The sequence below is a fragment of the Doryrhamphus excisus genome, unplaced genomic scaffold, assembly GCF_030265055.1.
Source record: "Doryrhamphus excisus isolate RoL2022-K1 unplaced genomic scaffold, RoL_Dexc_1.0 HiC_scaffold_24, whole genome shotgun sequence".
Taxonomy (NCBI): domain Eukaryota; kingdom Metazoa; phylum Chordata; class Actinopteri; order Syngnathiformes; family Syngnathidae; genus Doryrhamphus; species Doryrhamphus excisus.
The window spans coordinates 1,385,705-1,409,359 of NW_026652242.1; the positions used below are offsets into that span (position 1 = coordinate 1,385,705).

Below are 23,655 nucleotides of genomic sequence, written 5' to 3' on the forward strand. Positions count from 1 at the left end.
ACAAGCATTCTGAAGACCTTTTGTCATCCATGGACATGGATTGTTATTCTTTTTTATACAATGTTTTTTGATTGGACAGCACTCATTATATATAGTATTGAAAACAGTCAGAAATCTATTGTATGCACTGTCCACATCATTATCTGATAATACCAAATCCCAGTTCACTGCTTTCAATTCATTTTCCAATTTGTTAAGTGAGTTGTCATCTTTGATTCTTCTGTAATATATTTTAGATGTGCCGCAATATTTTCTTCTATAATTAGTGTCATATAATAAAAATATTGGTAAGTGGTCACTGATGTCGCTCAAGAAGATCCCACTTTCCAGGCTATTGGTGAAATTGTTTATGAAAATATTATCTAATAGTGTTGCACTGTGAGTTGTAACTGGAGTTGGCCTGGTTATGGATGGGTACAAATGCATACTATATACTGTGTTTACGAAATTGTCTATTGTCTTGTCATGACCGGTTTTTAGAATATCAATATTAAAGTCTCCACATATGAATAAATTCTTATGATCTTTCGGTGAGTATGTTTGTTCCATCCATTCCTTAAATTGTTCGATATTTGCTGATGGTGGTCTATATACACAACTCACAAGTGCTCGCTTATCTTTTTCATTAAATATTTCAATTGTTAAACTTTCTACTAAATTATCTATGGTAAGTGACATGTTATTTATGACTTTATAATTTAGATTCCTGTTCACATACAAGCCAACTCCTCCTCCTCCTTTATTTTTCCTATCTAGATGAATGAATTCGTATCCTTCTATGTCAAATTGATTATCTATGTCTGGTCTTAACCACGTCTCAGTTATTGCTATAATATTGAACGGCTGTGTAAATTCACTTATGAAGTTTTTAATACTCAAAAAATTGGAAAGCAAACTGCGTGCATTAAAATGAACTATACTGAATTTGCCTTCATTATCTAATTGATTATATTGTTCAGCAGTGTAGTATTTGCTATTTATGTTTATATTATTGAAAAGATTATTGTCAGGGTCTATATTTGTTTCATTTTCTAAATCACTATACTCTTGGCTCTCAAAGGGGTTTAATTCAATATTTTGATATTGTCTAATTAATGATTGTAGTTGCTTACTTGATGATGATTGTCCATGTGTATCTGTCATTATGGTATGATGTGTTGATTATGTTTCCTAATACTTGTCCAGATCTTGAATTTGCCTCACCACCATCACTCTTGCCTCTTCTGGTGATCCATTTTGTTTTATGAAGACCTTGCAATTCCTGACCCATGTTTGCTGGATTTTCCCTTGTTTCTTTAGTTGGCGTGCTTTTCTTGCGATGTCTGCGTTCCGTTTTGTCAAGTGTTTGTTAATGTAGATATCAGTACCTTTAAGTTTGCGTCCTTGTTTTAGCAGTTCTGTTTTTTTCCTTTCTGTTGGTGAATCTAATTATTACTGCGGGTGGTCTTCCGTGTGTAGGCAGGGGGTGACAAGCTTCGATATGTTCCGTTTCCAGTTTAATTCCCAAGTTGTGTAGCTGGGACATCACCTGCTGCTCAACTGAGCTCAATTCAGAATCGCTCGGTTCGCCGGTCCCTCTCTCCTCAGGTACAAGAGCCCGAGCATACGAGCGCGGACGAATTTTGATACCTGTGATTATGATGTCATTTAATCTTGTATATTGCTCCAGATCGTCCACTCGTTGTTCTAGCTCCAAGATCCTTTGCTCCCTTTCGGCGTCTCTAGCACTCAGTCTTTTCATCTCTTCCTCCATAGCTCCGAACCTCCGTAGTAGCTGCTCCTGCTGTGTTAGCACCATGCTAACATTGGCACTCAGGGAGTCCAGTGCGCTCCTGATCTCCTCAAACTCCTCCGGAGCAGGTCCCTTTTTCGGTGGCATTTTCACTCTCTTTTGTTTTTAATTAATTGTAAAAAAATGTGGTCAAAGTCAAAGTCAAAGCTGCCAAATCCAAATCTACTAGGCTCGTGACACGGGAATGACAGCAGGAAGTGGCATTCTATATTATGCTCTGGTATTACCAGGAATGGGAAACCCCCCCTTGCCAGTTTCGGAGGTAATAACAAATGACCATGCCGTCCCTTCAATAACACACTGGCTCATGAACTTTCATCGACAGCTGTCACACATCACCAAAAGGAAAATAAGTCAGGTGGAGACAGACTTCAGTTGGGCGCTTATAAACAGTGTTTTACTGGCCTTCAATAGAGAAGACGTCTCAGCATATATCCGAAAAGTGTACGCCATTGTCCACCATCAAGGTGACTTCAACCGACCCTTCACTATCCTTCATCTCTGTGCAGCCCATATTTTAAAAGCTGTTAGCCAGGCAATCGGCAGCAAAACCAAATGCAAAAAATCTAAGGAATTTGCTACCTACTGTTTTGCTGCTGTCCAAAACAGCACAGATGTTGAAACAGCGCTACAAATTTTTCATCATATGTGCGTTGTTTTCTTCAGCGAAGAAGAAAACAACTTGCTTCGGGGGAGTCTACAGCATCTGCAGAAGGTCATGAAGATCCACAAAGCTGAGCCTCTGACCGAGGTCTGTGAGAAGGGAGACCCTGGATCAGCAAATTAGTTTGTGGATCAGTCACCCTTTACCAAAGCCTTCTGGCAAAAAAGGGACCAAGCTTAGTCTGACATTTCTCATCAAGAAAAAAATGGACAGGCCAATGCATACTTCTGCCCAGGTGTTGTGGACATTCTTTTGAGGAAATACATGGGCCTCTTTCCTCTCTGGAGTGGAATTGCACTGGGCGATCTTAAAAGATACGATAAGCCTGTCAAAAAAACTAATCAAACCAAAAAAAGCAGAGAAACCAACTGTTATGTGGAGATGTGGTTTGGGCTGGTAAAAAAAACTCTGTTTTACAGAGAAGAAGGCATTTAAGACCAGCGGAATTTGTGAACATCATGTACAGTGCACTGCAGGGACGGTATGTGGAACATCTAAACGAGCACAACTTACCAATAGAAATACTGTACAGAGGAAAAGACTCTCATTTAATGCCAGAGGATGACCATCAGGAGGCCTGGAATAAACGCAGCAGTACTGCTAAGTCTGCCAGGTCAAAGTATTTCAAAAACACAACCGAGGAAAGAAACCTAGGCACAGGTAAGCTTTTTTCAATGCAAGCCAATGTGAATCTATGTAATTGCAGTATTATATTGTATAGAAATGTAATTCTAACAGTGTGCATATTATCAAAAATGCACAACTTGAATATGGTATTCATCAATCCAAAAAGTTTTGTTTATGTTTTACAGTTAACTTTATTGTGGCAAAAAAAGGAAACAGAGATTGTTGTGGCCGCCATCCCTTCTCAAAATGTAGCATCTAGTATCCTTATTCGCCAGAGTGAGCTCCAGACCCTCAGACCTCATGAATGGCTGGTTGGAGAGGTATACATGTGTGTGTTTGTATGTATCTCTGCATATACATATATGGATAGACATTAATTGCATATTTCTCAGGTAATTGAGGCTATGCTCCACCTTGCTGCCCACAAGAAAGGGGTACTGGACCACATTTATATGATGGACCACTTGAACCACTGATGATAATAATAATGCATTTTCTTTTGTAAGATTTTAAGGATCCCAAGGACATACCTACAATCATAGGAAAAACTCATAAGTAAATCAAATAAGTAAAAATTTTAACTGTCATGATAATTTGTGGCTGCACGGGGTTTTCAGTGCATTTTCAGTGCTGTGCTGGGGGTGCAATTACACATTGTCGCACAAAAGATTATCTTTTGTCCTAAAGAGGACACTACAGAAGCCAGACTGCAATTCTTAAAAGAGGACATTATAGGTTAAATTATTATGGGTCACTTGACATTTAACAAATCCTTGATGATATTTTTTGCTGGGTGTCATTGGCTAAGGAAGTAGAGCTAGTCAGTCATCCAGAAACTGGAATATTGGCGGTTCGATCCTTGCTCCCTCCACCCAGTAGTCGCTCTTGTGTCCCCTGACAAAGATACTTCACCCACCTTGTCTCCAGAGCGGCCCACACTGGTGTATGAATGTGAATGAATGTTTCTTGGTGGTCGAAGAGGCCATAGGCGTAAATTGGAAACCATTTTTCCAGCAGTGTACTACAGCAGTGTACCCAATATAATGTTTTCTACAACGACAGACAGCATGAGAACTGAAAGAAAAACAATGGCCCTTGAACTTCTGCAGGGATCAGGTAGCTAATAGGTCATCAATTTATAAGGTACATTTTTAATGCACTCATTGAAAATATAATGATTTTGTAGTTTTCCAAATGGATTCCTGGTGTGTGATCTGTGCCTCCAAAGACCCACCTACTGATTCCACCACTTGTGTGTAACTGAGGAGTGAATGGATAATGGCTTCACTTCATTGTGAAGCACTTTGAGTATCTTGTAAAAAGGTATGGTTCTAATTAATATTAACCCTTCCTTCACCTTGTTTATTAAAACATTTTTGAAATAAGGAAGCTTGGCCACGTCAAGGGGTTTTCATGAGACCGTTACTGCATGTTGTGGGGGGTTTGGCAGTTTAACTGTCACTTGCGGCCCTGACTTGTGTGTTTGCTGTCTGTTCATCCATCTTGTAATGTATTGGCATGGTGGTGTTGTGGCGCAACCCCGGGATGCGAGGAATGACACTCGATTGCAGGCAAGAACAGAACAGGGCAACACAAAAACATGGCATTGACACAGGAGCGCAGGTGGATAACGTGCAACTAAGAGACAAACTGGAGATTGCCTTGGTCTGGACGGAAACAGGATGACATGGAGCAGAAGCGGGATGCGTCTTTTCCACCAGACACTGACGAAGCAGCAGAAGAGGCAAATTGTGCCTTCTGGCTTGCTGCAGTGAGCCCTGCGTCTTGACCAACAAGAAAGGGAGCAGATTGTGCTTCCTCTAACGCACAGCAGATGGCACCATCTGGTGAAGGGGTGTCACACAGTATGTTGATACAATATGTTACCTATTCTCCCTAGTCCTCTCCCTAGTCCTCTCCCTAGTCCTCTCCCTAGTGCTCAGTGTAGTTGCATGTAGGTGTACACAGATATTTTTTGAAGTCGTTGCTCAGTTATTTGTGTAATGATTTCAGTTTGTTCATGTGGAACAAAAAACAGTGTACCTGTTAGATCCGAGTGGATATGCTGCAGAAAAGAAGGCGTCAAAAATGGCTGCAAACAAAACTAAAGTAAATATTTATGCTTACAACTCACATTATGTAAAATAATACATGTTTTTCCAGGGAATACCTGCACATGAGAAGGGTGCGCCACAAAGCAAAAGACTGGATTGATATTGATTGGGAAGGGGCGGTGATGAAACATCCACTGCAAAAGGATGGAAGCAGTTGTGGTGTCATCGTAGCCAAGGTAATTTACGGGATACAATTGAGCATAATTGGACTTGAAACCTACTCTATTAACAAAATTATGTCTAGATGGCAAAGGAAATTATTCAGACGTTTCTAAGGATCCCCAATATAATGTTTTCTACAACGACAGACAGCATGAGAACTGAAAGAAAAACAATGGCCCTTGAACTTCTGCAGGGATCAGGTAGCTAATAGGTCATCAATTTATAAGGTACATTTGTAATGCACTCATTGAAAATATAATGATTTTGTAGTTTTCCAAATGGATTCCTGGTGTGTGATCTGTGCCTCCAAAGACCCACCTACATCTACTGCTGCCACAGCTACATAGACTGTGAAGAGTGATACTGGTTGGGTAAGATTGATAATGCAGAATGACATTACATTTACAGGACATTAATTGTTGATTTTGACAGTTTCATTTTTTCCCATTATGACAGATTTAATGTGACATATGTGACCGGTGGTTTCACGGGGAATGCGTTGGAATAAAAATTGACGATCTCAAGAAAGCGGAAGATAATCACTGGCTTTGTCCTCTGTGCCAATAAAAGTTGATGTTGGCAGAACATTGTGTTTTAAGTGTTTTAGTGTCTTGTCCAGCCTTTACGGCAGATCTAGATACCCCTCCATGCTAAACAGATTTACTATGCCAGGGAAAAGTGTAAGCTACAATTACCATGTTACATAAAACTGTCATGATCTGTGTTGTTGCTCTGCTGCCTCCTGCTGCCTCTTCTCTTTTAGTACACCTTGATTGGCAGCAGGCGGGCTTCTTCTGCACACCAGAGCCCAATAGCCCTGGGATTACTTATCATCCCTGCTCCTAGCTGCAAACCACCAGATTGGGACAATCTGGTGAAAGCAACGCTTTGACCCCTCACTTTCTGGCTTTTACCTGTATTGTACTGAGTACCTGCCCGCTGGTTTCTGCATCCGTGTTTTTGGTTCCAGCACCTAACGCGTCATTTTCCTGAATCCCTTTAACTACAGTATTTTTGTTTTAACTTGGACTGCTCCTTGAGTAGGCTGCACTGTGTCGAGTGGTTAGTGTGCAGGCCACACAGCTAGGAAACTTGAGTTCTATTCCACCTTCTGTGTGGAGTTTGCATGATCTCCCCGTGCATGTGTGGGTTTTTCTCTGGTCACTTCGGTTTCCTCCCACATTCCAAAAACATGCTAGGTTAATTGGCCACTCCAAATTGGCCATAGGTATGAATGTGAGTGTGAATGGTTGTTTGTCTATATGTGCCCTGGGATTGGCTGGCCACCAGTCCAGGGTGTATTCCCTAACACAGCTGGGATAGTCTCCAGCATGCACGCGACCCTTGTGAGGATAAGCAGTAGAAAATTAATGAAAGAATGAATGCTCCCTGAGTTGTGCTTTTGTTGCAACTTTGCCTCATTGTTTGGACACCTCCTGTTCTATGTATCGACTTCTATCCACTTCCGATGCAGAGAACCTACTCCATGCATTTGTCATGTCTCACCTCTATTACTGTGTGCTGCTTGTGCTGCTTTCTGGTCTTCCAATGTCTAGTTTGTAAAGCTTGCCGTTAGTACCTTCAGGTACGACCACGCTACCATTTGAGCCACAATGCCCCAACAAGGACAAGAAAGAAGAATGCGGGCTCGAGAGCCTTTTCCATTGGGGCTCCAGCATTGTGGAATGCCCTAACTGCTGATACTAGAGCTGTTACCTCAGTGGAAATGTTAAAGTCTCAACTCAAGACTTATTTGTACACTTTAGCATTTAGTTAATAGTATTCCCGGCCTGATTGACTGCCACTCCTATGGTACCATCATAAGAGTCCTACTGATACAAAGTGGTTTGGAGGTCAAGGATCCTGACCTGGGCGCTATTGGTATTTATGTAAACATTTTTTTTTTATATAAAATCTTGGGAAAGTTTAGTAGCAAAGCAGAAATGCCTGTATGGTACTAGCAGACAATTCCTACAAAGTGGTTTGGAGGTCAAAGGTCACATGACCTGGAAGCTATTGATAATGATTTGTGTAAAAAATCATCAAAAATCCTAGTAAAGTTGAGTAGCAAATCAAAAAAACGTGTACGGTACTAGCAGACAATTCCTACTGATACAAAGTGGTTTAGAGGTCAAAGGGCACATGACCTGGAAGCTATTGATAATGATTTGTGTAAAAAAATTCATCAATAATCCTAGTAAGGTAAGTAGCAAAGCAAAAAGGCGTGTATGGTGCTAGCAGACAATTCCTACTGATACAAAGCGGTTTGGAGGTGAAAGGTTACATGACCTGGAAGCTATTGATAATAATTTATTTCAAAACATTATATAAAATACTAGCAAAGTTGAGTAGCAAAGCAATAAGGCCTGTACGGTACTAACAGACAAGTCCAACTGATACAAAGTAGTTTGGAGGTCAAAGGTCACATGACCTGGAAGCTATTGATAATAGTTCATTTCAAAAAATTACATAAAATCTTAGGAAAGTTGAGTAGCAAAGCAATAAGACCTGTACGGTACTAACAGACAAGTGCAACTGATACAAAGTAGTTTGGAGGTCAAGGGTCATATGACCTTGAAGCTATTGATAATATTTAATTTCCAAATATTATATAAAATCCCAGAAAAGTTGAGTCGCAAAGCAAAAAGGCATGTATGGTACTAGCAGACAATTCCTACTGATACAAAGTGGTTTGGAGGTCAAAGGTCACATGATATGGAAGCTATTGATAATATTTAATTTCAAAAAATTATATAAAATCCCAGCAAAGTTGAGTAGCAAGCAAAAAGGCGTGTATGGTACTAGCAGACAATTCCTACTGATACAAAGTGGTTTGGAGGTCAAAGGTCACATGACCTGGAAGCTATTGATAATAGTTCATTTCAAAAAATTACATAAAATCTTAGGAAAGTTGAGTAGCAAAGCAAAGAACCATGTACGGTACTAACAGACAAGTCCAACTGATACAAAGTGGTTTGGAGGTCAAGGGTCATATGACCTGGAAGCTATTGATAATAGTTCATTTCAAAAAATTACATAAAATCCTAGCAAAGTTGAGTAGAAAAGCAATAAGGCGTGTACGGTACTAGCAGATAAGTCCAACTGATACAAAGTGGTTTGGAGGTCAAGGGTCGTATGACCTGGAAGCAATTGATAATGATTTGTGTAAAAAATTCATCAAAAATCCTAGTAAAGATGTAATGGCCACAGAAGTTCATCAGCTGAGGTAGTGGGGTCCATCAGTGCGGCATTTCCACTGTTTTCCATCCAAGCATATTGTCACTCATCTACTTTTACACACAGCATAACACACAGCATAATACATTTGCATACATAAACCGGAGTTATGTCAGCTTCCAGCCAGCAGGTGTCAGACGAGGACGACAGAGTGGACGGGGCTGAAACAGCCCAGGACCTGACCGCTCCTTGAGCCTTGCCGACATGTCACCTACAGGCATAGCCACACAGCAGTCACTGAACTGTCCAGCCTGTTGGGGTCCATGTATTTGGACCAGCCAGATCAGGACGCCGCACAGGCTGATGAGGGCGATGACGAAACAGGGCTGTACACTCAGCACACTCAGTCAAGAGAAGGGGCTTAGAGCGGCAATGGAGACGATGACGGCAGAATTAAAGGCATATGTGGACACCAAGCTACAACATTTTGATCAAGTTGTGGTAGCCTGCTTGAAACGCCGAGATGCAAGGTGGGACGAAGCGCTTAAGAAGACCCTGACCAAGAGTCGCCTGCCCTGGAGACCTGCTAGTTTCTCCACCCCTGCACCTCCAGCGTCAGGCAGCAACCAGCCGCCCGCCATCGATGCCACCTTTCCCATTCCGCCGGCTGTCACAGCGAGGATGGAGTTTCCCCAGTTTGGAGAGTCCAGGGGTTCTGCTGATGTAACATAATTCATTGAGCAATGTGAGAACTTCCTGGCTCTCAGGCCTCTGAGTGATGCCGAACCCTGTGGGAACCCTCAATGCAGTCCTAAAGGGACCTGCACGAAGCTCGTGGTTGGCTGCCCGCAGTAAAATAACATGCTGGGCTACCTTCAAGCAGTCCTTTCTTGAGGCTTTTTTACCCGCCGACTACCAATCTGAGATCGAAGAGCAGCTCCGTTCCAATGTGCAAACCCCCAATCAGTGTCTGTGTGACTTTGCGTATGATTACCGCGCCCTGTGCCTGAAATGGAGACCCGACATGGAGGAAGAGGAAATCGTGCGGCGCATACTCGGTGCCTGTAACCCAAGGCTGGCCAGCGTGTTGCGGGGTATCGTATCCACAGTGGACCAGATGGTTAAGGTTGTCTCCCTGATCGAGAGGGACTGGAGCAACACCAAAGACTATTGGAGTCGTGTACAACAGGCTAACCCAGTGAAAAGGCCGGGCAAGAAGGCGGAGCAGGGGTCAAGCCAAAGCACAGCAGCTGACCTCGCCTTTGCAGTGGGAGAAAAAGCCCTTTTGGTCGTGCCTGTAAGCCTGCGAGGTTCGCATGGGGATGCAGTCCTTGACTCAGGGTGCTCCTACTCCCTGATTAGTCACTCCTTGTGGAAGGCAATAAGGAAGGAGGGGGAAATCCTAGAGCCAAGCGGAATTCCAAGGTTCATCATGGCCAATGGGCAAGAGAAAAGGGCACTTGGAAAAGCCACCCTGCTCCTCACCCTGCAGGACTTCCACGGCACTCTGGTAGTACATGTGATGCCTGACAACCATTTGTGTATGCCGCTGCTCCTAGGTCTTGACTTCATGGCCCTGACTGAGATCACTCTGAAACCTCATCTCCGCAAGTATGCTATGTCAGGTGGGAAAGAGTTTAGGTTTCTCAACAAAACCCGAGATAAACTACACTGGAATCATACTCAATCTTCTGTGAATTTTTACATGGCTGTTGACGAGGAGCCCAAAGGCCACCCATCCAACATTCCATTCTTTGAGGCTCAGCCCGAAGTTGTGAGGCCGCTGCTGCAGAAGTGGCCAAACGTTTGGACTGAGACCACTGGTGCCACCCGGATCATTACCCATAAAATCAGGACGACCGATGAGGTGCCGGTGAGGCGGAGCGCTTACAGGGTGTCAAAAACAGCAGATAATCGAAGAGCGATTGAGCCATCAACATCGCCGTGGGCATCGCCTGTAGTGCTGACTCCCCGGAAGGATGGGGCACCCCGGTTCTGCTTGGATTACAGGGGCCTCAATGCTAAAACACTGCATGATGCGTACCCCATGCCCCTGGTCCATGAGATATTGGAGTCCCTGCTCGGCGCCACCTATTTCAGCTCCCTGGACTTGCAGAGTGGATACTGGCAAGTGGCCATGGATGTGGAGTGCAAGCCGAAGACTGCCATGACCACCCACCTAGGCCTGTTCCAGTTCAAGGTTATGCCTTTTGGACTGCAGAACGCTGGGGCTACCTTCCAGCGGTTGATGGAGACCGTCTTGGGTGAGCTGAGAGGGAGGACCTGTTTCATGTACATTGACGATATCATTGTATTCTCGAAGACAGAGGAACATCTCCTCGACCTTGATGCTGTGTTCGAAAATTACATCAAGCCAACTTAACGCTCAACGTGAAAAAGTGCCACTTACTCCAACCCCAGCTCACCTTTTTGGGACATCTGGTTTCCGGGAAAGGGGTGGAGGTGGATCCAGCTAAGATCTCTGCTATTACTGCCTACCCGCCGCCAACCAACCTGAAAAGTCTCCAGAGGTTTCTGGGGTTGGTGGGCTGGTACCATAAATTCATCCCCAGGCTCGCTGACTTAGCAGCGCCCTTAAACCATCTAAAAAAGAAGGATGTGTCTTGGGAATGGAGCCCAAGTTGCCAAGAGGCCTTCAACCACCTCAAAGCCTTGCTGCAGTCACCGCCATTTCACCCGATGGGGGGTTCCTAAATACATGGTGTCCGACCGTGACCCCCAGTTCACTAGTCAGTTGATGTCCCGGTTGTGTGAAGCTTGGGGAGTGTCCCATAAGCTGACCACAGCCTACCACACCCAAACAAACATGACTGAAAGAGTCAATCGGACCTTAAAAACAATGATTGCCTCCTTTGTGGGGAACCATCATCAAGACTGGGATGGATGGTTGCCTGAGTTCCGTCTCGCTCTCAACACCGCAGTCCACGAGACAACAGGCACCACTCCCGCCATGTTGGCCCTTGGTAGGAACTTGATGGGACCGCTGGAACGACTGGTACACAAAGCTCCATCACCACACACATCCGCATACCACACAATACACACACACACACAGTTGCACAATGAAGTGGAGAGACATGTTGGTGCGGCCAAAGCTCGACAAGCCAGGTATTGTAATGCAGGTCGCAGAGATGTACACTTCGCTGTCGGGGATCTGGTCTGCGTTAGGGCACACCCACTATCCAAAGCTTCGGCAAAATTCTATGCCAAACTTGCTCCCAGATGGGTAGGCCCTGCTCGGGTAGAGAAGAAATTAGGTCCTGTAAACTATAAATGTGGTAGACATGAAGTCCTATTACGGCCCCGGTAAGCCGCTGGCTGGGGGGGGGGGGGGGGGGTGTAATGGGCACAGAAGTCCATCAGCTGAGGTAGTGGGGTCCATAAGTGCTTCGCTACGATATACTCAGCTGTAAGAAAAACTACTGCCATGATCTGTGTACGGGGAAACAGGTACAGGACCATATATACGTGCATCATCATTGTTACCATGCATCCTCCTCATCTGCAAGAGCGACTGCAGTGAGCAGACACGCCTGTAGGTGGCGCGTATTTAAGGAGGCTCTTCACAGGTTAGGGGCACATGGTTACCACAACACTATGGAAATCATAGTATGAAGTGCTGAGCTTTGAACAGGATTGGTGAAATAATGCCAGTCTGAGTGGCCACAAGTGAGAATTATTCCTTGTGCGCATTTCCTTGTGGTCTTTTCCCTTAATGTATATATAGAAATAAACATAAAAATGAAATCTATAGGAACATTAATAAAAACTAAAATAAGCATGTGTAAAACTATAAAAACATTTGGTTAAGATCCAAAATAAAAGGTACAGGGTATAAAATAATCATTAAATAAAAGTCAAGTTCAAAAGTTAAAAAAAGAGTATACTAGGAGCAAGAGTTAAAAGCCAAATTAAATAGGCGGGTTTTGAGCCTATTTGTAAAAATCTCAACGTCCTCTACGGCCCTCAGGTCCTCCAGCAGGCTGTTCCACAAACGGGGCCATAAAACTGGAAAGATGCCTCATCGTGTGTGTCCATGTTTTAACTCTGGAAATACATAACAGGCCGGTGTCGGAGGACCTGAGGGTCCGCGAGGGTTCGTAACTTATAAGTAATTCAGAAAGATAAGAAGGCCCACAACCCCTAAGACATTTAAAAACCATTACGAGAACCTTCAAATCGAACCTGAAACATACACGGAGCCAATGCAGTGATTTTAGAAGCGGTGTAATATGCGCCTGCCTTCTGGTCCTCGTCAGCACACATGCATCAAAAGTTGGTCTGTAAAAGTTGTAGACTTGTGATGTTTCTTTTAGGAAGACCAGAAAGCAGGGCATTGCATTAGTCAATACGACTGGAAATAAAAGCATGCATCAGCATCTCTCTCTAGCTTCTGGATTGTTGCTTTTTTCTTGTCTTGCCAAATAGGACCTCTCTCTCGAACCCATTTTACTCTTGGCAAAACAGTGACAATCCAGATCCTAACCTCAAACTACTGCTATTTTTGTTTTGTTTTGTTTTGAGAGTTATTACTTTTATTGTTTTATGAGTTCTTATCTTGACACATTCTTGCAGGATTAACAGAAACATCTGCAGGCAGGGTTGCTGTTGTCGCATCCAGGCACCTCCAGGACCTGGGGGTCACTGGGGGTCTGAGATCAGGGTCACAGGAACATTCCCTCTTCAGCACAGTCAAACACTTTCTATTGTCTAAGCAAATGGATATGAGGGTGATAACTGACATTATATTCATTCTATCTACATTTTATTCTAACAAAAGGAAAACGTGCATGACAGCCTTTTCAATTGATTTGAGTCTAAAATTCAAGCTTTGCTCACAGACAAATTTGAAGCAGCTGGAATGAGCAATCTGCACCTCCGAATCTGAGTTTATGGTTCTTGCCCAGAAAAGCATAGCTCACAGCCGTAACGGTATCGTGGTTCGTACTCTGTGTTGTGGCCGCAGCAACCCTGGTCGAATCAGGGTCATGGCAGGTGTGTGTTGCTTTTGGAATTGTATTGTCTGTCCACTTGTGTGGTGATATACAAATACACTAGTTTTGACCACACCTGTATCACATCAGTAAACATCATTAGTAGTGATGAGGTGCCAGGGCTTCGAAGTGTGTGTCGAAAAATCGAGTGGGCACTTCTACAAAGCGTGTACCAAGGCTTGATTCATTTGAGGGAGGGGCCAGAATTGTACCACATGACCTTCACCCATCCATGGTAAGGTTAATAGTACTACATTATAATAGTAACATATTACAGTATAAACAACACAACCATGATGAAGCTAGCCATATCACATGATACATGACATTTATGGACAAGAAAACATTCAGTATTTTATACATACTGTATATTTTATCTTACACTTTGTAGATTAATCATTCGGTTATACATTTTTTTGTGGTACATAATTTCCAAGAGCCAAAACAGATCAGCATTCAATGCATCACACATGAAGATACATCCGCCTGTAATTCGATCCACGGCCAGCAGGTGGTTTCGTGTGCACATGAAGATTCAAGAAATGAATCCATTCTCTAACCAGTTGACTGAAATGGTTCCAAGCCTCATGGGGCTTCATTGCTGATGCTAATGATTCATTAGCATGCTGTAAGATTTTAGTTTTTAAAATGGCCTCTTACTAGCCCAGGATAGCCATAGCCTCTGAAGCGCACCCCAGACCAGACAGTCCAACAGTATTTTCCCCAGCACACACACAACAGGCCTTCCACCCAGTAATTCACCAGCCCCTTTTACCCGTGAAGGGCCAACCATAATTCCCCAATGAGAGGGTGAGGCAATTTATCTAAAAGGTACCATATTTACAATTTCAACACTTTTCTTTTATGTTCCAAAGGCCTTTCAATATTAGCACACTTAAGTTCCACTTTCTGGATACATTTTAAGCACTAGACTACATTTAACTACATTTACCCAGAAACTATACAGTTAACCCCACCCGCTCCTCCAGGTGACACTTGGGAGAGTCCAATCAAGGTGATCAGCCTCTAGCCTGCACTCCCATGGGCGCACCTCCATGCTTGTGCCCCGATCAATCACCTTCTCGTAAGAAAGGAGAAACTGATGAGAAATTAGGAACCAAACCAATGACTTCTAAATGAAAACTAACTAAGGTGGCAATGAAACAACTTAAATGGCAAACAAATATAATTAAAGTACTAACCAGGATGTATGTGTAAATAACAAAAGCCAGCTATATACACAAATAGGAAACATGGCCGTGTGTATGTGGGACATACACCTGATCAAAGAGGGATGATTGGCAGCTCCCTCACACATGCAATCAATCAAAGTATAAGGTACGATGTCGGAGATCAAGAACGCTTTTGTTGGCAAAAAAAAGCCATAACATACCATGTGGAGAATACAGGTATCAAACCCACTATCTCCTGCATGTAAAGCAAGAGCTCTGTCCTTTGAGTTCATTCCCGCCGGTGCACAAGAAGGCTGCCACAGTTTCTGCAACACCAAAACACTAATTAAGACTCATTTGGAGTCAGCCCCAATCTGCCCCCACTTCGGACACATCGTCGTGTTTCATTGTTTGGCAACTGCTTTGTGACTTCACCAGTCCCCTTAAAAGCCCCTTCCTTCAGGTTTCCATAGTGTAGTGGTTATCACGTTTGCCTCACACACAAAAGGTCCCCAGTTCAAAACTGGGTGGAAACATGGCCTTTCAAGACCTCCTTTTACAAAAAAATCAAGATGACAAATAAGAACAAGGATATGTGCTTGATGTCTGAAGGTGTGTACACGAGCATCCATCCCCAGTTTGGACACACAATCCATATTTCCCGGATGACTGATGGGCTAGGAATACATAACAGGTCGGTGTTCGAGGACCTGATGGACCGCGAGGGTTCATCACGTAAAAGAAATTCAGAAAAATAAGAAGGCCCACAACCCCTAAGGCATTTAAAAACCATTAAGAGAACCTTCAAATGGATCCTGAAACATACAGGCAAAGATATCTTTCAGATGTATCAATAAAAATGCTGAATCGCCCAATATGGGGCTCGAACCCACAACCATGAGATTAAGAGTCTCATGCTCTACGGCTGAGCTAATCAGGGCTTTTGCTGTTCTAGATATAATTTTTTGTTCTGTTTTTATTGATGCGGCCATCCTGATGTTTGATCAATTCCACAGCTGACCTAGTTTCTCAGGGAACAGAAGGAGCGAGACCTGTAGGGTCAGGATGGCCGAGTGGGAAGGCGCTGCATTCAGGTTGCAGTCTCTAATGAGGCGTGTGTTCAAATCCCACTTCTGACAGTGCGGGGCCGCAAGTCTTTCCAGTTCCAGTTAAAAGCCCGGCTCCTCATGTAGTTTCCATAAAGTACCAAGGTATTGTCCTGTTGCCCTTGTATTTTGAGGGCAAAAGGAGGCGTTTGCAAGAGGACCTCAGACCTGGTCACCTGAACAGGGACTTGAATCCGGGACACTCAGATCAAAAGTTTCATGTTCGGGACCAAATGGTCCTTCGAGCCGAATATCTTCCCAGTGACCTGCAAGATCCAGAGGGAGGCAGGGATGTTCTGTGCCTCCATTGTCGAGGCGGCAGTGGCCCTAAGGTGGTCAGGGCCTGTCGTGGCGGTAATCCTAGAACCCGTTGGTGGATACCGTTGGTGAGGGATGCCGTCAAGCTGAAGGAGTTCTATTGGGCCTTTTTGGCTCATGGGACTTCAGCTGACAGGAACCGACAGACCAAGCGGTCCGCGGCTTTGGCATTCGCTGAGGCAAAAACTCTGACATGGGAGGAGTTTGGAGAAGCCATGGAGAAGGACTTCCGGACGGCTTCGAAGAGATTCTGGACCACCATCCGGCGTCTCAGGAAAGGAAAGCAGTACACAGTGAAGACGCTGTCAAACGCTTGGCTGTACTCATTTGCCTCAAAACAGCAAGACCTTCGATAGCTCATTTGGAAGAGCGGAGGACTGTAGTGGTTCAAGCTGGCATCCTTAGGTCGCTGGTTCAAGTCCGGCTCGAAGGACAAGCTGTTTCTTATGTTATGTCTGCCAGGAAAGAATGGCAATACCTTCTTGTCTGAAGGACCTCCACTTCCCTGTCAATGGAGTTGGACTTGAGTCTTTGTCACGCAGTCTGAAATTGGCAAACGGAGTAATTCTGATTGAGTGATCATTTGAGTGTCTATTTGAATACGTTTCATCTCAACTCCTGTTGGGAAAGGACAGCCATTTCCGTGAGAGCACAAGACCCCTGGATTGTACCCGAAAATACTTTGCGCTCAACAGAGAGTAAAGTTGTTGTCCTGGTTTGCAAAGCCTCCATTGTAACGCCAGAAGGTGCCAGTCACATTCAAAACAAAGGGTTCCATGGTGTAATGGTTAGCACTCTGGACTCTGAATCCAGTGGTCCAAGTTCAAGTCTTGGTGGAACCTACTTGCCCTGAAGCAATTGAGTGTTTGGACTGAGTCTTCCTGTAAGAGTATGATGACTTATTGACTTACTCTACAAATCAGTGGTCTCTGTGGATCAGGATGAGGTCCCCAACCGACGCCAATGTCTGTGACAGCTGATGTCAAGGATCAGCTGATCAGAAGATACTTGGTTTGTGTGCGGGGCCACAAGTCTTTCCAGTTCCAGTTAAAAGCCAGTCTCCTCATGTAGTTTCCGTAGAGTACCAAGGGATTATCCTGTTGCCCTCGTAGTTTGAGGGCAAAAAGGAGGCGTTTGCAAGTGGACTTCAGACCTGGTCACCTGAACAGGGACTTGAATCCAGTTTCATGTTCAGGTGACTGGCTCAACCTTTGTCTTGTCTGACCATGAACAAGATATTTGGCTTGTCCATGTGGGCTGTTTAAGACCTCAGTCCATCTTGGAGGTGGAAATTTCGGGACCAGGGCTTCTTCATCTCAACAAGGACAAGTCTAGAGAACACGGCCAGGATTAGGTTTGGGGTATTTGTCTGACGCTGATGGATAGATCCTGGACTCAATTCTGATCCCAACATCTCTTCGACAAAAAATGTATTACGGAAAAGGATTCCTATGAGAATGCAGGTATCAATTCTGCTACTTCTCACATGCTAAGCGAGCGCTCTACCGTTTGAGCTAATTCCCCTGCTGTTGCAGCGTTGGCAGAGAAGGTCCAGTCTCAGAACTATTTTGGTTCCTTTGCTGGACTACGTCAAAGCGACACAGTCTCTGCCTTTCAGAGTGCTCCCATAAAGCAGTCCCTGGTGGTCTAGTGGCTAGGATTCGCAGCTCTCACCGCCGCGGCATTGGTTCGCTTCCCGGTCAAAGAATTGAGATTTGGATAGGTTTTGACTGGAGATAGAGTCGCCAGATGGTCAACCTCCCACCTGTAGGCAGACTCGTCGCCCACATTACTGAGGCCACATCGGCGATGACGACAGGACTTGGCACAGACATAGCTTCACCCTTCCCCCACTTTTGGCACCAACTGAAAAAGCAAGAACCAAAAACTCTGACTTGGAGGTGCTGATTGCTGCTTCCAGTTGCTTCCTATTCGTCTGTGAGCAACACTTGAATTTTAGAGTCAGGTTCATTGAAAAGGTTTGCAAGCTAGCCAGGACCAGCGGCATCCACCTGCAGGAGGATTTGGTGGTCCTTCTCCAACTGGACAACATCTGCCACAGTCCAGGGCGGTGGCAACTTCTGATTGGCCGGCCTATGCCGCATCTGCACAATCTGAAATATGTCAAAACAACTAGGCAGGAAGAGAAGGGGGCTTTTTGCAGCTGCGCCGTTCTAAGACGCGCTTAAAATGGTAGACCAACAGGGAGTATGATAATTAATCTCAAGTCTATAATTTATTGATGTGTTTTATTCGTATTTCTGTCGTCAGTCGCTTCAGGATGACAGCAGTTCGCAGATAGCGCTTAAAGATGACCCTAACCGTTCGACCGAGGACCAACCCAAATTCTCCACTCAAAACCTGTCCAAATGTCAGTTTCCTGACCGGGAATCGAACGTTATGGCTGCACTCTGAGAGACTGTGTCACTTTGACGTACTCCAGCAAAGGAACCAAAATAGTTGTTAGACTGGACCTTCTCTGCCAACGCTGCTCCAGCAGGGGAATTAGCTCAAATGGTAAAGCGCTCGCTTAGCATGTGAAAGGTAGTGGGATCAATGCATTCTACATAATCTCTTTTGTTTTTTGTGATGAAATTTTCCCAAGTAGCGCTTGCTTAGCATGTCAGAGGTAGGGGGATCAATGCCCACAGTCTCCAAGGAGTTATTTGCCCTTTGTAGAAGAGAAGTTGGGATTGGATCTACATCCGACAAATACCTTAAACCAGAACAAAATTCTCAGCGATGACTGAACATCTTGCTCCTTCTGTTCCCTGAGAAACTAGGACAGCTGAGGAATTGATCAAACATCAGGAAGGCAACATCAATAACAACAAAACAAAAAATGATGTTCAGGGCATAAAAAGGCCCGATTAGCTCAGTCGGTAGAGAATGAGACTCTTAATCTCAGTGTCGTTTGTTCGAGCCCCACATTGGGCGATTCAGCACTTTTATTGATACATCTTGAAGGTGATTATTCATTATATTGTTGTAACCCAGCCAAAGCTATTGTTTATGTTAATTAGTATAAAACATAATCTGTATTTCATCATTAGTTTGAGGAGTTTTATTTTGTGTTGTTTTGTGTTAAAAAGCAGTGTTTTCTCTGTGTATTCTGTGACAGCATTTAAGGGGTTAACCCAGTGGGGACATAGTTGAGTGGGACACGAGCCCGGAAAGAGAGCAGGGAGGAAGAGGTGAGCGACGTGGGGGGTGGCTAACGTGAGGTGTGCGAACGAAAAGGGACAGAGGCAGTCTGTATTTGCTTGATAAGCAGCTTTTCAAAACTTGTGTGTTTGGGGTTTTTTAATGATTGTTTCCACGACAGTCAGTAGAAGAAGACCATCGGCACGTTAACGGAAGAAAGGAACCTCCACAAGGCGTTTCGGTACCGTTTATTGTGCAACAAGTTAGCGCATGCTAACAGCTCTGCAGGCGTGGTCTAGAGGCTGTTCGCAACAAGTGAGCCGAGTGTGCTAGACTAGTTTAACTTCTCCAGTTAGACCTTGAGTGGGGTAGTCTGTTCGTTTTCATCCAGAAGACACAAAGAGGACAACCCAGATAGAGCTAACGACCAAGGCTTCCCGGCTACCGTAGCTTTCTGACAACGAGGGAGGCAAGACTGTGGCTGGACATAAACATCTGTGGATCTGCTGTGTTCCTGCACGTGAGTGACTGACATCGGAATATACAGAGACACGTTTCTTTTAATTTGCTTTCCAAGGAGTGAAGGGGCCGTATTGGTTTTGGGCCACAACGAACACTAGCAACGACCAGGCCTGCAACGTAAAGTGTGGGGTTAACAAGGGGTTTAGCTTTGCCGGCTTTGGGGGACAGTGTCTGAGTGTGAGTGTGTGAGTGGTGTGTTGTGGGCCCACAAATTAGTATAGGTGTCTATTAACTCAAGTAACTGTAAGACCGGTGTTATTCCAGGTTGTAACTAAGGATGACATGTTATGTTATATTTTTGGTAAAGACTATGTTCTTTTTTGACATTTGATATATTGCACAACTTTTGAATTAATTACTAAATAATTGATAATTACTTTTCGAAAAGTGGTGTTGTGTGAATTCATTTACTTAACTGTCTATTTCGTTTAGCACTAAGGATCTGCATACTTAAACAGTTAAAAGAAATTCAAAATAGTTAAAACTGAGTTGATCAGAATTAGATTAATTGATTTAAAAGAACCCAAAAGCCCTCTCCTCAGTCACATGACTACGAGGGGACGCTACATAAAATGGAGGCACCGCTGGGATTGTTTTGGATTTCAAAATAAAACGTACTTAGGAAAAACATCGAGATAAAATAACAGTTTAAGTATTAAGTTAAACACCAAGCAGTGTTAATATGGATTTGTTATTACCAGAACTAGTGTCAGAGCTAAAGCGCTGGTGTCGTGGTGAGGGTTTAAGCGTGACTCATGCCCTGATGACCATTGTCCCAGAAGAAGTGGAGATGAGCAAAGTTGAAGAAACCCTGGAAACAATCAAGAGTCTGGGACGAGTGAGGGTCAGAGGAAAGAATTTCAGTGCAAGGCTGGATAGCCGTATGGTCTTGTGTGAGACCAGGGAGACAGTCAAGGATCCGAGTGTCCCTCCTGAAGTTGTGCCTATTGATGGTGGAGAGGCGTGGCCTATAATCATCGTAGGGGAAGTACAGGCAGCTGCTTAAGAGTTTAATGACAAACTGCAAGGGCTGTTAGTGGCAGAAGGAAAGACTATGGAGGACCTTAAGTCACTGTTTCACCGCACAGAACCATCCACAAGCTCCACTGAATCAATACTACGTGCCGTAGGTGATTTGTTGGACAAGACCACAAACCCCTCTGATGGTGGACACCACGTTCGTCTACGCATGTTCTCAGGAGCCTTACCTACTCCAACAGGTGAAGAACCCTTCGACCATTGGTTAGAACAAGCATGTATTATGGTAGAGGAAACTGACTGTTCAGACAAAGAGAAAAGAAGAAGAATAATGGCAAGCTTGAAAGGGCCAGCCCTTGGAATAGTGAAAGCAGTGCGACATGCCAGCCCTGACGCCACCCCAAAAGAGTGCTTGGACGCTCTCGAAAGTGCTTTTGGAAGTGCAGAGTCCGGTGATGACCTCTATTTTGCATTCCGTCTGATGCAACAGCAACCAGGGGAGAAACTATCTGATTTCCTCAGACGCCTAGAACGGTCTCTGGCGAAGGTGATACAGAGAGGTGGCCTGCCTGCTAGCAGCATGGATAGAGTCAGACTGGAGCAACTGCTGAGGGGCGCTACTGTCTCAGACCTGATGCTGATCCAGCTACGCTTGCGTGAAAGGAAGAGCGCACCGCCCAACTTTTTACAGCTCTTGAGTGAGATTCGTACTGAAGAGGGATATGAAGCGTCTAGGAAGAAGCTCAGTGCCTCAGTACGCCAAGTATACGCCGACCCTGAAGTGGATGGGAAACAAGCGGAGATCCAGAACTTAAAAGCTGAACTAAAGGAGCTAAAGTCAATGGTTGCATCAGTTGTAACTAAACAATCTCGCTCCAAGGATGACCACTCAGAGTTAACGCACTCAAGTATGCCACCTAGCCCAGAGAACCGGCATGACCCGGAACTGGCTGCTTTGAAAAAAGAACTGAAACGAATGAAACAGAAAGTCAAGAATAAAGTGACTGAGCCAGACGCTGCAGTTTCGGTTTCGACCATGGAGGCTACCAAACAGGTTCACAACTCTCCCAAAAGAGTACCCAAAGGTGAGAATTTCTGCTACCGATGTGGCGAAAATGGACATTTTGCTACAAAGTGTGGGAACACTGAGAATCAACCCAAGGTCATAAAGAAGCTAATACAGGCATTGAAAGTCACTAGACAACGGTCTGGTGATGCGGCAACCAGTGAAGTGAACTGTCATGCCAAACAAGGTGCTGTTACTACAATAGAGCCTGTTGGCATCCCTGAAGGCTTGATTGGCCCACCCAGCATTGTACCCCTGAAGGTGAATGGACACGCTTGTGATGCTTTGTTTGACAGTGGCTCTCAAGTGACCATTATATTTGAGTCTTGGTATCAGACTTACCTTTCTGATGTACAAATACGTCCAGTGTCTGGTCTAGCACTCTGGGGCCTAAGTGAGTCTGACCTCAGCTACCCCTACCGTGGTTATGTGGTGGTTGACATGGAATATCCAGCAAAAGTAGCAGGTGCAGACAAGATTGTGACAGTCCTTGCTCTTATCTGCCCCAGCCCCCGTACTGCGGACCAAACTCCTGTCATTGTGGGAACTAATGCCAGTCATGTCCGACGTCTTGTGCAGCAATGTAAGGAGGAGGGCATTGACATCACCCAGACACTGGGTATACAAGGCTGTTGCAGAGATGAAGATTTGGCAGCATGTGGCACGGCTACAGCCACCGAAGTGGAGGATGATATTGGCTGTGTGACATGGCAAGGCCCAGGCCCACTGACTATACCTCCTGGTGGTGATTGCAGTCCTGTGTGCAAAGTTGACTTCAAACACCAAGTCAACAAGGAAGTTCTGATGGTTGACTCATCTCCCTCAGCTCCACTCCCAGCTGGTGTGCTACTACAGCCTATGGTAGTGTCCAGTGAAGAAGTTAAGGTCAACCACTTCAGAATCTTTGTCCAGAACGAGTCGCTGACAGAGACCATCATACCCGTTGGAACTGTCATCGGACATATGTACCTGACTGATGCAGTCACTACAATCACTCCTTCCAAGACAGCAGCACAAGAGTTTGATGCTAATCTGATCGACTTTGGAGACTCACCTGTCACAGAGGAGTGGAAAAGAAGACTCCGTAAAAAACTATCCACCAGGTCTTCAGTATTCTCCCTCCATGAATGGGATGTCGGATTGGCCAAAGACGTAAAGCACACAATCCGTATGTCAGATCCACGGCCGTTCAGGGAGCGCTCTCGACGTCTGGCACCAGCCGATGTGGAAGACGTGAGAAAACACCTCCAAGACCTGTTGCGTGCGGGGATCATCAAGGAGTCGCGTAGCCCATACGCATCCCCAATCGTGATTGTTAGAAAGAAGAATGGGGCCGTGAGAATGTGTATTGACTACAGATTGTTGAACAGCCGAACAATCCCAGATCAGTATACAACCCCATGCATCGATGATGTTCTGGATTCCATGACGGGAAGCAAGTGGTGTTCCGTGCTTGACCTGCGGAGTGGCTATTACCAAATTGCCATGGCCGAGGAAGATAAAGAAAAGACGGCATTCATCTGCCCACTGGGGTTCTTCCAGTTTGAAAGGATGCCACAAGGAATCACTGGAGCCCCAGCCACCTTCCAAAGGTTAATGGAGAAGGCGGTGGGTGACATGAACCTGCTGGAGGTCCTAGTATACCTCGATGACCTGATCGTGTTTGGCAGAACCCTGGAAGAGCATGAAGAGCGACTGCTCAAAGTTCTAGATCGTCTTGCAGAGGTCGGCCTGAAGATCTCAGTTGACAAGTGTCAGTTTTGCCTGCCCAAAGTGCAATACCTGGGACACATTGTGT

At 44.7% G+C, this 23,655-nt stretch overlaps 1 protein-coding gene, 1 long non-coding RNA gene and 4 other non-coding genes across 7 annotated transcripts; all 6 read left to right on the forward strand.

Annotated features, from left to right (window-relative positions):
* The first annotated feature begins 4,253 nt into the window (after positions 1 to 4,253).
* On the forward strand, positions 4,254 to 5,920 carry LOC131111061 (uncharacterized). Of its 2 annotated transcripts, XR_009121081.1 has the most exons (4): positions 4,254 to 5,373; positions 5,442 to 5,559; positions 5,630 to 5,730; positions 5,816 to 5,920. It is a non-coding gene; the product is annotated as an uncharacterized LOC131111061 (long non-coding RNA). The 2 variants fall into 2 exon arrangements; XR_009121080.1 differs by having other exon boundaries at positions 4,254 to 5,559.
* A 9,266-nt stretch (positions 5,921 to 15,186) lies between these two features.
* Positions 15,187 to 15,259, forward strand: trnav-cac (transfer RNA valine (anticodon CAC)). Its single transcript has one exon. It is a non-coding gene; the product is annotated as a tRNA-Val (tRNA).
* A 523-nt stretch (positions 15,260 to 15,782) lies between these two features.
* Positions 15,783 to 15,862, forward strand: trnal-cag (transfer RNA leucine (anticodon CAG)). The gene has a single exon. It is a non-coding gene; the product is annotated as a tRNA-Leu (tRNA).
* A 631-nt stretch (positions 15,863 to 16,493) lies between these two features.
* trnay-gua (transfer RNA tyrosine (anticodon GUA)) lies at positions 16,494 to 16,580 on the forward strand. Its single transcript is given in 2 exon segments — positions 16,494 to 16,530; positions 16,545 to 16,580. It is a non-coding gene; the product is annotated as a tRNA-Tyr (tRNA).
* Positions 16,581 to 16,917: 337 nt separating this feature from the next.
* Positions 16,918 to 16,989, forward strand: trnaq-cug (transfer RNA glutamine (anticodon CUG)). The gene has a single exon. It is a non-coding gene; the product is annotated as a tRNA-Gln (tRNA).
* Positions 16,990 to 20,857: 3,868 nt separating this feature from the next.
* On the forward strand, positions 20,858 to 22,236 carry LOC131111084 (paraneoplastic antigen Ma2 homolog). The gene is made up of 2 exons (XM_058064073.1): positions 20,858 to 21,953; positions 22,225 to 22,236. Exons 1-2 carry the CDS (start codon positions 20,868 to 20,870, stop codon positions 22,234 to 22,236), a joined length of 1,098 nt encoding a protein of 365 aa, XP_057920056.1. The 5' UTR covers positions 20,858 to 20,867.
* The last annotated feature ends 1,419 nt before the right edge of the window (positions 22,237 to 23,655 follow it).